The sequence below is a fragment of the Halichoerus grypus genome, chromosome 12, assembly GCF_964656455.1.
Source record: "Halichoerus grypus chromosome 12, mHalGry1.hap1.1, whole genome shotgun sequence".
Taxonomy (NCBI): Eukaryota; Metazoa; Chordata; class Mammalia; order Carnivora; family Phocidae; genus Halichoerus; species Halichoerus grypus.
This window is the reverse complement of record NC_135723.1, coordinates 74,254,181-74,270,247: the sequence shown is the minus strand read 5'-3', so window position 1 is coordinate 74,270,247 and position 16,067 is coordinate 74,254,181. Positions and strand designations below refer to the sequence as shown.

At 41.7% G+C, this 16,067-nt stretch overlaps 1 protein-coding gene across 7 annotated transcripts in view; it reads right to left on the bottom strand.

Annotated features, from left to right (window-relative positions):
• Window positions 1-2,835, bottom strand: part of ST7 (suppression of tumorigenicity 7) — a 233,750-nt gene extending 230,915 nt beyond the window's left edge. For 3 of the 7 annotated variants that reach the window (XM_078059492.1, XM_078059494.1, XM_078059493.1), the window contains exon 1: window positions 2,578-2,835. In XM_078059492.1, coding sequence (XP_077915618.1) covers window positions 2,578-2,728 — 151 coding nt within the window. In that variant the 5' untranslated portion in view covers window positions 2,729-2,835. The remainder of the gene's footprint in view (window positions 1-2,577) is intronic. The other 4 variants (XM_036077126.2, XM_036077128.2, XM_036077127.2 and 1 more) reach the window with 4 other exon arrangements.
• Window positions 2,836-16,067: the final 13,232 nt, after the last annotated feature.

The following is a 16,067-nucleotide window of genomic DNA, read 5'->3' as shown; positions in this document are numbered from 1 at the left end:
GAGCAAGCGCCACAGGGCTTAGGAACAGCAAATATTAGTCCCATTAGAATCCACTTCTTCTGACCCTGGAAGGACAAGTTCCACCATGGGAGGGTCCAATGTCCCCATTTCCCCCATCTTCTCACAAAAAATAGCAAAGAGGTAGTTGTCTCTATACGCTTCTCCTTTTACCTTATGACTAAAATGTGCATAAAACCACACTGAAAACAGAAGCCCAGAATCACTAGGGCAAATAGCCTCAGGCTCCCTCCATTCTATACCTGATGAGATCCAGCCCTAATGGGCTGTACATCTTCATATTTTCTACCTCTTAGAAGCCCAAATGAGCAACAATCCTATACAAATTAACAAAGGGATTTGTGAGGTGTGCCAGATTTAAAGCTGCTGGGAGAAGATCTAACTACAGTATTTTCTTCCTTAAAAACTACATAGTTTCCCAGTAGGTCTTTTGCTTCTTGCCTGTTCTGCACAGAGCATTGGTAAGTGGCACTTATGGGCACATGCACACATATACACACATGGATTATTATTTAACCTACTTTTTTAAAATGTGGTATACAAATAGGTATTCCAAAATACAAATTTTAAATGTGTATTAAATGAGAAACATTCACACTTTTAAAAATCCTACAATAAATTTTTAGGGAGAAAAAAAATCAAACCTGCTTATCAATAAATAGAGGATTCCCTTACCACATCTATTCAAAGAACTTCTTAAAATCACAGGGCTTTGGGACTAGAAGTATCTTGGAGATATATTTGCCTAAACCTAGAAGATAGTACTGTGACAATCAGCCACTCTAAAAGAAAAACAGCCAGAAAGCCAGGTCTTTGAGATGACTAAATCCAAGAGCTGAGCAACACCTATTAAAATGGCAGGATGGGGCACCTGGATGGCTCAGTCGTTAAGCGTCTGCCTTCGGCTCAGGTCATGATCCCGGGATCCTGGGATCGAGCCCCACATCGGGCTCCCTGCTCCGCAGGAAGCCTGCTTCTCCCTCTCCCACTCCCCTTGCTTGTATTCCCTCTCTTGCTATCTCTCCTTCTATCAAAAAATAAATAAAATATTTAAAAAAATAAAAAATAAAAAAAAATAAAATGGCAGGATGATTCTAGGGTGCAGAATCCTATCTGTCTCCCAGGGACACTAAGAAACAAATGTAAATATGAACAAGAGTTCAAGTTAAGAGTGATGAAGATGCCTGAGGTTTAGACTTTAAAGGCACAAGTATCTAACAAAATGAGTATATTATCTCAAGTGTTCTCAAAATTATTTTAGTGCAGTTAACACCACACAGGAAAATGCATTACCAGACCTGGACCCCCAGACTATATAAATCACACACTAGGTGGAATATAATACATTACATACATATTCGGGACTGTGAGGATTTTCCAAAGTACTGTGAAACTAAAAAATATTTTTAAAAAAAAAATTTTTTTTTAAAACTCTGTAACTTGAGTCCCACAACTACTTCCAGACTTCAAAGAAGGGCTGTAACCCCTCCTTCAAAATACACTTTGTGTTTCTGAATTGTCTCTGGAGTGTTACTGTTGGTGTGGATTTTCTTCGTGGCTGTTTTTTAACGATTCTGCCGGCCAGCTGCCAGTTTATCAAGATCCTGCGCCAGTTACCTTCCGCACTGACGACCGTACGACACAGGAGGGGCTCACTTCTTAGCCTGTGGAGCTTTATCAAAGACTCCGGCCAAGGCTAGTTACCAGAGCCCCAGGCGGGCGAGGAGAGGGTACCGAGAAGGACAGAGAGCCTTTAAAACCATCACGAATTCGACTTCCCGTCTCTCCTTTCGTCCCCTTGACATTCCGTTTGGTAACCCGACACGTCATCCACACCCCTAACAAGGTATCCCTCTGCCCCTGGAAATCAGAGCGACGCCGCGGGGGCTCAAATCCGGGCCCCCGAGGGCGCAGCCCGGACAGTCCCGGCCCCCTGGTCCGGCCTCGGCTCCGGCTGGGGGGCTTCAGCGCCGGGCACCCCTGGGCAGCCCTCCCACCGAGGCGCCCTCAGCCGGCCGAGTGCCGCCGGCTGGGGAGAGACGCCGGGTGCGACTACACTTCGGAGGTTCGGCACCCTCGGCCCACAGGGTGTGAGGAAGGGCACGGTCTAACTCTGAGGAGAACCTCGGGGTCCGCGCGCCGACACCCAGGGGGCGTCCGCCGGAACTCCCTCGCTCGCGACGCCCGTCCTCCTCCGTCGCCCGCGGACCGGCCCCCAGCAGGGCGGCCCCATCGGGCCGCGGTGCCGTCGCCGCCTGCCGGGCCCGCCTCGCGGCGTGTGCGCGGCGCGGCTCCACCTCCGCGGGGTCGCGGGGCCGCGGGGCGGGGAAGGCCGCCGGCCGCCCCCACACGGGCCCGGCGACCCGATAGCTCGGCCCGGCCACCTGAGGCGCCGCGTGCTCGGCGGGTGGCCGCGGACGTCGGGTGCGCGGGCCCCGGCGCGTCCCTGAGCGCGCGCCCGGCTTCCCGCCCCCGCCAGCCGCGGCCCCGCGCGAGTTGCACTAACTTTCCGGGGCGGGGGAGGGGTGAGCGCCGCGGGCCCAGCGGCCCCGGCCTTACCTGTGCTCAAGTTGTCGTTGATTTTCAAGGGCACCCGCAGGATGTAGACCAGGAAGAGCACGATGAAGAACCACACGGTCCACAGATAAGTCCAAGACCAAACTATGCAGGACTTGAGCTGCTCCAGAAAGCCCGTGCCCGCTTCAGCCATTTTCCAGCGCTGCTCTCTGCTGCCGCGGCTCTCGGTGTCTGCCGGGATGATTCACCGGCCCGGAGGCGCCGCTCGCGCCGCTGCCGCCGCCGCCGCCGCCGCCGCCGCCGCCGCCGCCGCCGCCGCCGTGGCCCGGGCGCCCCCGGAGCCCGCCCGCCGCCCGGGACGCGGGCGCGGCGGGAAATCGCGCGGGCCACCGACGCGCCTACCTTTCCTTTTCCCGGCTTATTGCTAACTCTCTGAAGGCCCCTGCAAGTGGCTTTCGTGGAGGGATCACGTGGCCTCTGCCCCCTCACGTTCTGATGCCATTTCTATTTCTCGTGCTAATATTTAGAAAGACAGGGCAACTGGGACGCTGAGGGGAACTCTTGACATATAATGATAACTCACATATGTTGAGGGTTTCCTATATGCCGGGCACTGTTCCAAGATCTGTATGATCTCATTTAACCCCTTCAGCAATCCCCGTTCTGTAGACAGGGAAACCGAGGCACAAGGCGATTGAATAGTTTACCTTAAACTCAAGCCAAAATTCAATTGCAATGTGATGGATGCCACACATCCATCTATAGAGGTCTTAAACTCTCTGCACTCCACTCCTTGCTCTCAGAATTCAGGCTCAGAGGGGTGAATAAACCCAGGGCAGCTGGGAAAAGATAGATGTGCTCCTGTCGGCGGTTAGTAGGCCAGAAAATAAATCACTCTATTAAGCAAGATTTTGGTTGCACACGCTATTTACCTTTGTTTTATCTTCGTTGGAGCAGCACAGGGGTTTTCCAAAGAAATCTTAGCAAGAAGAATGTTTATCCTCTCATTTTTGGGGGTTATCACAGTTCGAACAACTCCCAGCCTGTTTTTAATATTAATTCTCTGGGATAATTTGGGCTTAATCTGAATGAACTACTTTAAGCAAGATTATTACAAGTGTTTTTGTCTGGGCTGAATAAAATGTTGCCTTTACCAAGTGAAAGTTGAAAGTTTGTTTCTGGCCATAAATAATTTCACTTTTATGCATTAGGTGATAATAAAGTAATTGCAGGTTATCCTATCTACAGCCAAGACATTTTTAGAATTCTGAGTATTCAGCAGAATGTTTTATTATAAATTTTGCTCTGCTTACTGTAGCATAATAAAACAAGCTATTTTAACTTTTTACATGCAGGACATATTTATGGCATATATAATAGAACTCCTCTCACATTTTCACTAATTCCAGTAGAATTAAACAGCATGAGTACATGAACCATCTATTTTATGTTATGATTAAGTAACCACCAGATTCTCTGCAGTAGAACTGCCTACTTAATTTAAATGAACATCCGGGGGCCTAGCTTTTTGCTGTCAGTGAACCTCGAAGAAGGGACATAAATATGACTCAGATGAGCCACAATTTTCTGACTGTGTACTAGGCACTCTTGGAGGGTCAGCCCTGTCTTATTCATTATTGCCTCTCTCTGGTGTGTAGCCAGGGAGGGAGGTCGGAGTTAGACATATACCTTTGTTGTTGGACACCGAAGTGAGAGATCATGATCTCGTGGGAAGTGTGGCTGCTTCAGTGTGGCTGGAGTGCAGGCTCTCTGGGGGATGGTGTCAAGAAGGATAAAGCTGAAGAAGATCTGATTTTGAAGGGCCTTATAGAAACACAAAGGTGTTTACTGTTATTTGGCACTGCACACACGAATCCAAATGACCAATTCAGAGATATATGTAAGTGGGGATTAAAGAAATACTTAAGAAGGTAGAATTGACAGGCCTTGGTGACTGATAGGATAGGCAGGATAATGACAGAAGGTAAAGGGTGGCTCTTGAGTAGAACCACTCATGGAATAGTGACAACCAGATGTGTCTAGCCTCCCCTTAACCATCTCCCAATGGAATGACCCACAGTTACCCCAAGCTTATCACATCCAAAACTCACCTCCAACTGCTCCTCCTTCTAGAGTCCTGGAAATGAGCACTACATTCTAGCTCTCCAATTCAGAAATCTGAGGATCATCCCACCCAGATGGGATGGGAGTCCCTCTCATCTCCTTTCCTCTCCACGGATTCAATTGGGCATCAAAACTTTAAGTTCCTGTCTCGGATCTGTCACTTCTCTCTATTCTCCTGCAATAGCCTTTAGTCTCTCATAACCTCATCATCTCTCAGAGAGAACAAGGTGTGGGCTTCCTGCCTCTGGTTTCTCCACAACCAACACCAGCACCACCACCACCATCACCACCACCACCACCATCCCTCATCCCCGCTCAATGCACCTTCTTCCACACTTCTCTGCCAGAGTTACCTTTCAAAGTACAAATCTGGTAACTCATTCCTGCTTAAAAATCCTCCAAGGACCTGTCTACTCCACTCCTACTCCACGCCAAAGCCTACCTAAAGGATAAAATCTAGATGGCACTCAAGGTGGTCCTACCAACCTACACAGCCCCATCTCCCATCCTAGGCACTCTTCATACCACCAGCATTTTGGCAAACATGCTATCCTCTTTCATGACTTTCTACCTGCTCCACAGGACATGCCTATAATACTATACACACCTTTCTGTGATATACTTCCCTCCAACTTTCTTTCCCTGACACAATTGCCTGAAAACAGTTTATTTAGAGATGCACTTAAAATATCACCTCCCTTGGGGCGCCTGGGTGGCTCAGTCAGTTAAGTGTCTGCCTTTGGCCCAGGTCATGATCCCAGGGTCCTGGGATCCAGCCCCGTTTCGGGCTCCCTGTTCAGCGGGGAGCCTGCTTTTCCTTCTCCCTCTGCCTGCTGTTCCCCACCCCCCCGCTTGTGCTCTCTCTCTCTCTGTGTCAAATAAATAAGATCTTAAAAAAAAAAAAAAATCACCTCCTTTATGACACCAGCTCCCTCCTGCCTCCCAGGGTTCACTGTCTCTTTCCTGAGGTGCTGCACCAGGAAGCTTATGGTAGGCTGTTAAAGCATAGGATTGGAGCCAAATGATGACAGGCTCTATTTTTGATCCTGCTCTTCACTACTTGGGTGCTCTTTACAAGTTACTGAGTTTCCCTGAGCCAGTTTCTTCACCTGTTCAATGGATTACACTTGTACCCATTACAGGGGGTTGTTGGGAAGATTCAATGAGATGCCTACTGAAAATGCTTAGCACAAGACCTAGTCAATATCTTTCCTCTCTGTTAATTGAGGCCTTTAATGTTAGGTAATATGTTATTGTTGTTTTAGTCCTCATTACCTCCTAATCCGAATAGCGCTACATTTGGCACATGGTACACGCTCAGTAAATACTTACTGAGTGTTGTATAGAGGAATCAAAATCAATTCTATGAAAAGAAATTCCAAATCTTATATTTTATAAAGAATACTAATCTGAGGTTTAATTTGGGGGTAAAACTTAAGATTTGGTCTTCCACCATATAGTGAGCTTATCTTGAAAGTTTGCTTTAAGAGGTGTAACTACCTGTGGGTTGTATAATAGGAGTTAAATGACCATTAATTTATGGGAATTATGTAAAAACAATACACTCCTAAATTTCTCATAAATTGGTTTATGTGTTTGGGTAAAATGTATATCTTAGTCTGGTAAAATATCTGAACTGAATAAGAAACCAATATATTAGGAAGACCTTTAAAAGTTCTTTAAAATTTCTTCTCTAGTGTTTCTTGTTTTGTTTTGTTAAGTGGTGTTTGGGAGTGTATATACATATATTGGCTGTCATAGTCTTTAGTTTTAGACTTAGAAGTTTAAGAAACTATTTTTGTAAGTGATTTTCAGAGTTCATCTGAGATTTCAATGCAAGAAATAACTGTTCTCGATCTAGCAATCCCACTTCTGGGTATTTATTTGAAGAAAATTAAAACACCAATCCAAAGATATACATGTGCCCCTATGTTCTTTGCAGCATTATTTCCAATAGCCAAGCTAAGGGTCCATGGAAGCAACCTAAGGATCTGTGTGTGTGTGTGTGTGTGTGTGTGTGTGTGTGTGTAATAAATATTATTCAGCCATAAAAAAGAATGAAATCTTGCCATTTGCAACATCATGGATGGGCCCACAGGGCATTATGCTAAGTGAAATAAATCAGCAGAGAAAAACAAATAATGATTTCATTTATATGTGGAATCTAAAAAACAAAACAGAAACAGACTCATAAATACAGGAAACAAACCATTGGTTATCAGAGGGAGGAGGAGTTGGAGATGGGTGAAATAGGTGAAGGGGATTAAGAAGTACAAACTTCCGGTTATAAAATAAATAAGTCATGGGGATGTAATGTAGAGCACAGGGAATAGAGTCAATCATAGCATAATAACTGTATGGTGACAGAAGATATCTAGACTTAGCATGGGGATCATTTCATAAGGTATAAAAATATTGAATCACTATGATGTGTCAATTTTACCTCAGAAGTAAATAAACAAACAAAAATAAATAAATAACAATAAAACATAGTTAAATTAAATTTGGGGCACCTGGGTGGCTCAATCGTTAAGCGTCTGCCTTCGGCTCAGGTCATGATCCCAGGGTCCTGGGATCGAGCCTCCCATCGGGCTCCCTGCTCAGCGGGAAGCCTGCCTCTCCCTCTCCCTCTCCCCCTGCTTGTGTTCCTTCTCTCGCTGTGTCTCTCTCTGTCAAATAAATAAAATAACATCTTGCAAAAAAAAAAACCATAGTTAAATTTAAAAGAAGAAATAACTCTTCTAACTCTTTGGCTTCTCTTTAAAATAAATGAAAAAAATCTCACCCACGTTCATTGGTTAAATTCATGAATTAGTCAGTATCCTGTGTTGGTGAATAACATCCTAACTAACTGATTACCCTTATTTAGTGACTTATTTAGAACTGAATAAATGCAAATCCAGCCTCATTAGTTTTGAGGACCAGTAGAGCATACAAACAGGTTTGGAAGGGAATTTGCCATTTCTAATTTCTTGAAGACAACATACTCTCTCACAGAGATATTGAAGGGACGGAATTTCAACTATCCATATATAGTTGAAAAGATGATTTAGATAGCAAAAGGCTTGGGGAGAATGACCCCAAGATGTAATATTGTAGGTATAAGGAAGAATGCAGACACACACACATTTCATCTTACTGCGAAAGATTCACAATGACACGGTTTAGAAATTGTATGATGAATTATAATCACATTTACTTTTGTCCCCCCATTCCTTAAAAAAGATACCTTAGTTTCTATATAAAGCCTTTCACAGATATGCCGATACTTAGTGACATTCCTGATCTGTTTTAAAAAATCAAAATTATTTGAGTAAGGTCAGGTTTGTTGATATACAGAATAATTCTGATAGCAAAAATGTAAAATAGAATGACCAAAGCCTTGTATAAAGAACCTGAAGGCAGCCTAACCCTATCTTTACCCGAAAATCCTGCTCCAGCCAGTGGAGGATAGTTCTTTATTTTCAAAGAAAAAATAAAATAAAATTCCTTTGGGAAGTAGAGCATCACCACAGCCTTCTCATTTACCCCATTGAAATACAATCAGGAGAGAAGACCAGAAGAAGATGAGTGAGGTTAAAAAGAAAAAACCTGAGACATAGCAGAGAGATCACATGTATTCAACAAAACAAGAAATATATATTAAGAAGCCCTCTGAAGTTCTTTCTGATCCTTTGTTTCTTAGACTAACCCATCGTTTGAGGCAACAGTGTTACTCCCTTTACTTTATTTATTCCTTCCTAGTATCTTTACTCTTTGGAAGATATCCTAATATGATGGGCTCATTTTTTATTTGCACTTTAAATAGTGTAGAAATGATACTAGTACACTTTTCTTTTTATTTTTGATACTCAAACTAAAATTAAAAAAATATTTAGCACTTGTAATCAAACTAAAAATCCATTGTCTGAAATTCACTGTGTGTGTAAAACACCATCAGTTATTCCAATTTCATTATTTTATCTTAAAACTGCATATTTTGGGTCCATGACTGGCCAGAATTTCAGGATCCAAAGTCACATCTAGACATCTCCTTGCTGAAAATTATAAGATTTCCAAAAAAACCCAGCACTAGAGATAACCATCATATAAAATAGTTCCAAGGACAAAAATAGTATGCTGTCTATAGACTTACTTGCCACGTGCATAGCATGTTCTTCTGTACTTTTGGCTTCAAATTTCAAACCTCCAAATCACCTGAAAATTTAGACACATCAATTAAACAAAGAATCTGTTGCATGGAAAAAAATATCCAGAAATCAGGTTACACTGATGTTATAGAATTATCAGTAGAACGAAGAAAAATCTGATAGTCATGACCCAAGCTTAAATTTGTTTTTATTGATACCAAGCATTTATTCTCAAATGTCTGAGAATTGATTCCATCTTTAAAGATGTATCCCCTTACATTCTATTGGTTACATTTTATTTTGTTCTCATTTCTAATGTGCAAGACTATACTTAGGCATGCAAATTGAAGTGGAAATTTCACGATCATCTGGTATATTTGGCCTGTGTAGAAACTTAATCTAAAAAATGGAAAGAAAGAAAAATCAGATCATTTTTACCTTAGAGTACATTTCAGGCTAGTGTTAAGTCATGTGCTTGCCCACTCCAGCCAAATTAATTGTATTTCTAATATTAATGTTAACCTCTCTTCTTTATTTTGCCTTGCAAAAATTAGTCTAGGTTTCCCTTTTGTTTTGCATTTCAATGCTATTGCACAGCTGCTAAATTTAATACCTTATGCACATTTAACTATAATGGGTTTTACCTCCTTGTTAATAATGACAGTTAGTGAATATGGATTATAATTGAAGCTGTGACTTCCCTTCAGTCTTTCCTCTCTCTCAAAGTTATCTTTATAGTACTATTTTTACAATACAATTTTTTTTTCTTTAATCAAATTTGTCATTCTACCTGAGAGCTGAAGATGTCTACATACTCAATCAAGCCCATTTGAATTAACTTGTCAAGTTTGATTGGATAAACTGTAGCAAATAAAGTGCTGTGGCCTAGATTTAATTATCTGCTCTTCTATTTCTTGCAAGCATTGCATATTTATACACACTTTTATTCCAAAAGAGGCACTTATCTTGGACTCCCATATTTAGACACATTTATCAATGTGTCTAATATATCACTTTATAGATTTGTTCATTGGTCCATGTCCTTTTTTTTTTTTTTTTTTTTTTTTTTGTTCATTGGTCCATGTCCTTTTATTAGATCTCTCCCTGGGCCTAGCACAGGCCTTGTAGGCTGAATTAAACTGAAATCATGACATTGAACTGGGGAATAAGGGAGGTAGAGTTGTTTGATTTTTTTTTTTAACCTCTCAAACAAGTTGATATTCTAAACTTATAAAACTGAAGACCTGTGATTTGCATATAAGAAAGGACTGATGCATGTAAATGACAGGGGAAAATATTTCAGTTGGAGAAGGTAGCCTCTAAAGACCCCATTACCTGGCTTCCCATCACTGAGAGCATTCTGACAGAGATGTGGCTGACCAGCAGCCTCATCTGTAAACTGGAAACAGTAGTACCCTATGTTTATCAAGCAGGAAGGGATCCTTACAGAAGGCGGGAGGGTGCGTGAGGTTTTCTGGGACTTTCCCCATTTTAAAACTGCAAGTCCCACATCCTGGGAACCCCCTCAGTCACAGTTGGGCTAAATGACCTCTGAGTTTTCTTCGAATTCTTCAGACTCTAAGATGCAGGGCTTCTCCCAGGCAAAACCAGGAGGTGGGGTGTAGTGTGTTTTCCATGCCTCCTAGTGGGACTTCTCTCTTCTTCCACTGCCAAGGACCTTCACTTCCTTCCCTTGTCTACTCTCAAAATCTGCTCTCGCGACTATCAATTTATTTATGCATACACAAAATTTATGTCAGCTCAAAAAGTTCCCGTTCCTAGTGCTATTGACACATGTATCAGATATCAAAGCCATAAAAGAAAATAATGCTTCTCAAGTGTTTCAAGACATCAGCAAATCTTGGGTGTCAGGGGGCCCTCATTCCCCCTTAATGTGCTAAGTTTAATTCCATCATACCAGGTTAGAATAGTTAGATGAGTATATTATACATTTGTAATAAAAAAAAAAAATCACACCTAAGAGCATATATCCATAAAAAAAAACCCAGAGAAGCTAAAAAATCTATACCTTACTGTTTCTTTTATAACTAATTTACTACTTATTCACCTATTTCATTGTTTACGAGGACTCTAGAAAACAAATAATAGCAAAAGGCAAAGTTTTAACCAAAAATGTATAGGAAACTTAACTCTAAGAAAACTATTCTCTTTACCCAAAATTAAGATTGCCATCTTAATCTAGTTCACAGAAAGTTCTGAGTTCCAAGAAATTATAGAAGGATAAAACGGAGGTAAGCAAATGAAACTGCAAATTCAGACACTAACCAGCTGTGATGGGGTTTGAATCATGAGGTAGTAGAAGCAATCTGGAATTTGGTAAATGAATATGTAGGCTTAGAGACATGGTCTCCATACTTTCGTTGGCAGTAAAAACAAAACAAAACTTGAACTCACTCCCAAAGTTTATCTATTTATTTATAAGTTAGTATGTTCCACAATACCAATATAGTATGTACACAATAAAAATAAATATACAGGCATTTCAAAGGTGACTCAAATATAAAAGTTTTAACATTTCTTGCCTAAAACCTAACAGAGTATCTATGTATTTCCAGACTGCCTGCACCCCACTTTAAAGATCATTGGTTTGGGGCGCCTGGGTGGCTCAGTCAGTTAAGCGCCTGCCTTCCGCTCAGGTCATGGTCCTAAGGTCCTGGAATCGAGTCCCGCATTGGGCTCCCTGTCAGCTGGGAGTCTGCCTTTCTCTCTCCCTCCGCCTGCCCCCTCCACCCGTGCTCTCTCTTAAATAAATAAATAAAATCTTTTAAAAAAATGAAGATCAGTGGTTTGGAAATCTCCTATATTGACTGCTATTTCATTTTTGCCAAGTTCCCATAACAATGTTGCTGCCTATTACAGCCGATTCTAAACCGAGTTTGGCTGGAGATCTCGTTCCGCTGGCTCCCCTGAGCCCCCTGAGCCGTCCTCCCGGCCTCCCAGCCTCTACCCCAGCACAGCTCCCTTGCAGGGGCTTCAGTCGGTGGTGTATCACTGCTGAGGTCTGGACCTTCGCAGCAGCTGACGTTCCTAGCGTCGACTGTGTTGGGGGTGGCGGAGGCTGTCACCGAGCTCCACAAAAGTGTTGTCTTTTTTATCTCAGCTCACACTCAGCAGAAATGGTTTTTAATACAACACTGTTACGATAACGGTAATTTAGTTTTAGATGTTTTATGTTTAGATTCCAATTCCTTGAAAGTCTAAGAAATCCTCCTTCTTTTTTATCTATCTTTTCCGCAATTTTCTTGAACATATTATTCATAGTTATTTTAAAGCCCACATCCAGGGGTGCCTGGGTCAGTTAAACGTCTGCCTTCTGCTCAGGTCATGATCCCAGGGTCCTGGGATGGGTCCCCCACATCAGGCTCCCTGCTCAGCGGGAAGCCTGCTTCTCCCTCTCCCACTCCCCCTGCTTGTTCTCTCTCTCTCTCTCTTTCTGTCAAATAAATAAATAAAATCTTTAAAAGAAAAAAAATAAAACCCACATCTGTTAACTTCAATATCTGAATCACCTGTGGATCTATTGCTGTTGTTTATTTGAGGTTTTTTCCTTCCTTTCTTGACTTTATGACTAAAGATACATCTAAGAATTTTTGAATGAATGTTTAACCCTGCTTATAAAAAGAATTACAGAGGCTGCTCCAGATGGCATCTTCTACTAGAGAGGGGTTACCTTTTCCTCTGCTAGGGACAGGGGATGTATTAAAAATGAGTTTTTGTTTATGACACCAGTGGCCGTCAAGATATGAGACTGGCTAAAATATTTTGAAGATACACTATCCAGGGTGTGGGGGAAAAAAAAGTGAAAAAATGGTGCAAAAAGGCTGATTCCTAAACAGTTCTGGGACCAGTTAATAACTGGAAGTTTTCTGGTTACCTCATGCCAACTCCATACCTTGATGACTATACCTCGAATCCTGTTTTTTTCATGCAGATTTTTCATATAAAGGTGGTAGAGCACCTAAAATTTCAGAACATAAGGACTTCATCCAGCTTGCAGAACAAGTTATACACACTCTTTTAGTATCTTTTTCTAAGAAGTGCTTGAATGCATGTCAGAATTTGGTCTGACACTTGCTTTCATTTTAAGATACTACCTGGTAGCTCGGATGTTGAGCGTATAGGGGAAGGAGAGAGAAGGCGCATAGTTATATATACTATTCAGAGCTATTCATACTGACCAAAAAAAAAAAAAAGCAGTGGTTGCACATGACCAAATTGGCTTTGTTCAGTTCACAACTTGAACCAAAACAATCATAATAACAATTTAAAAATGAATACGAGGAACCATGGCCTGTGTACCTTCTGTTAGCTGACTTTTCAGGGTATTTGCCTCTATCAGTTTTTCCAGGCATAATTTTTACATTGTTTTAATCATTTTCTAAGTTCATTTTTTCAGGCTGCTCTTATATATTAGTATTAAAAGATGTGTCCAGGTTACTATAGAGTCTTCAAAAGCACCATATTTAATGATTGCATGATATCCCAAACAACATAGATATTTTAAAAAGATTTTATTTATGTATTTATTTTAGAGAGAGAGGGTGGGAAAGGGACAGAAGGTGAGGGAGAGACAGAATCTCAAGTAGATTCCCCACTGAGCACAGAGCGCAACGCAGGGTTCGATCTCACAACCCTGAAACCACGACTGGAGCTGTAATCAAGAGTCAGACGCTTAACCTACTGAGCCACCCAAAAACAACAGAGAATTTTTAAACCATTCCACGATTACATCTACTAATATTTTGCTCTTTTAAGTGATCCCATGATAAGATCATCTCATTTATAACTTTTTATTTTTAAATTTAGGGTTATTTTATTGGGATAGATACGCAGAAGTGGATTCGGTGGCCAAAGTCAAGAACATTTTCAAGTTGCCCAGTTGTTCTTCAAAAGCGATTCTTGAAAACACCACTCCTCCTGACTGTATAACATCCTAAAAACCACAACTTTAAGGCATAGCATAGTTGCAAATGATTACGCAACATGCATTATGAGTTTGACCCTGTGATTGAGCTAAATCAGCCCTGGGGCACTATAGTCCTGCTGGTTAGATAGATCGTTGCCTAATTTTCATTGTAACTAAATTTCTTTTTCTATTCATTTACTCAAAGCTTTGTAATAGGCATTTTGGGGGAAAAAAAAAACAAAACTAGGGAAGTCTGTGCACTTGAGAAGAGGAAAGTTTCCATCCTAAGTTTCTCCTAAACCATAATAGTAAATAATTTAATCCTCAGGGAACAACAGCCATCATCTATCAATCTATTAGAACAATTGCAGAAGTTGCAAACTTAAATCATTCTGCACGGCAGGCAACAGTTAACTCCATATCATCAAAATGACACATTCTCCCCTTAGAAATTACATTTCATTGTCAAAAGTCTTCATCCGTTCTTTGGCTAGGAAAGAGTCAGGGAAAATTGGCTCTGAGGAGCAACCCTTCACCGAAACAAGTTTTTCTGGTTAAACTGCCCCCTATTTGTATTAATTTTCCAGGGCTGCCGGAAGGAATGACCACACACTTGGTGGATTACAACCGCACATTTATTCTCTCAGAGTTCTTGAAGTCAGAAGTCTGAAATCAAGGTGTCAGTAGGGCGGTGCTCCCTCGGAAGGCCCTAGGAAAGAATGTTCCTTCCCTCTTCCAGCTTCCTGGGCTTGGGGCAGCATAAACTCCAATCTCTGCCTTCTCTGTTGGTTCCCCGCCCCACACCTTTTTCTTTCTTTCTTTTTTTTTTAAAGATTTTATTTATTTATTTGACAAAGACACAGCGAGAGAGGGAACACAAGCAGGGGGAGTGGGAGAGGGAGAAGCAGGCTTCCCGTGGAGCAGGGAGCCCTGATGCGGGGCTCGATCCCAGGGCCCTGGGATCGTGACCTGAGCCGAAGGCAGACGCTTAACGACTGAGCCACCCAGGCGCCCCCCCACCTTTTTCTTATAACGAGACTTGTCATTGGATTTAGAGCCTGCTCAGATAATCCAGGATGATCTCCTCATTTCAAGATCCTTAATTTACATCCGCAATGACCGTTTTCCAAATAAATGACTCTTCACAGGTTCCAGGGATTTAATGAAGACATATCTTTTGGTGTGGGGGGGCCACCATTCAACTCACTACACCATCCAACCTCCGCTTCATGAGCAATAAATCACATTCACCCTGCAGATCTTTGTTCCCTCTTTTTGAATCACGAACAGCCTCAAAATGTGGGATCTGTTTATAATGAAGAGCTATTGTCCTTGGCTTATCCTATAGCTACTAAAGAAATTAGGTTATTATAACCAAAAAGCAATTTAGATTTTTCACTTTGGTTCTTTAAAAAGGTCTTCAAATCTTCAGCACCCACAGAGTGCATTTCAAATTAACAGAGAATTACGATGCACTACTAATCTATTAATCCTGACATCTCCTTTGAGTTTTCTTTCTAAGTACAACTGAAAGAACTTAAGACTTCAGAAACTGTTTTTCTTTTCTTGAATATTATAATTTTCCTTGCGGTATTATTTACTTAAATTAGGATAACTTTCTTTGTGATATTACTTACTCACGTTGCTAAGAAATATGTATGCATCTGTATGTGTCTACAATCTGAGAATTTTTAAACATCTTATAAATATTTTCATTTTTTCTTTATAGATGAAAAAATAAAACACATCTGAGGTAATTACAGATGGTAGACTTCTAAATAAAATTGGGACTATGTCACTTTAAAATGCTGCCTTTGGTTTTTATCTTATCTGAAAGACCCAGGGATTGTTTAAGTAGAACTCTGAAGCTATCCATTGTGTGATCTTGGGCATGATACTTTACTTTTCCAAATCTCCATTTCTTCATCTGTCGAGGTTGACTAATGCATCACTCACAGGATTAAGTGAGTTTCCCTACGTAAAGCTTCTAGCGGTGGCTGAGTGTTCATTTCCTCTTCCTTCCTGGGGAGCTGGTTAAATTGGCCATTATTAATTGACTAATGCCTTTCTTTAATAGTTTCTTCCTGCTGTTTTTCGTATTTTCAGTTTCAGATTGTGATTTTGCCAAGGCCATCAGTAATGCAATTTATGCTAAGGCTAAATAGCAGACCCAGAAAAGCAGAAGGGGGTGTCCACTGGCTCCAAGCAGATGCTTGCTAGAAAACAGCCTCCCCAGGGATTCCTCTCATCCATGCAAAGCCCCATCTCTCAGTGAGCCGGCTCCTTCTCCCCTCCAATCATTTGCCTGGAGGACAAACAAGAAATAAGGGAGCTTGTCTGCAAAGACCAAT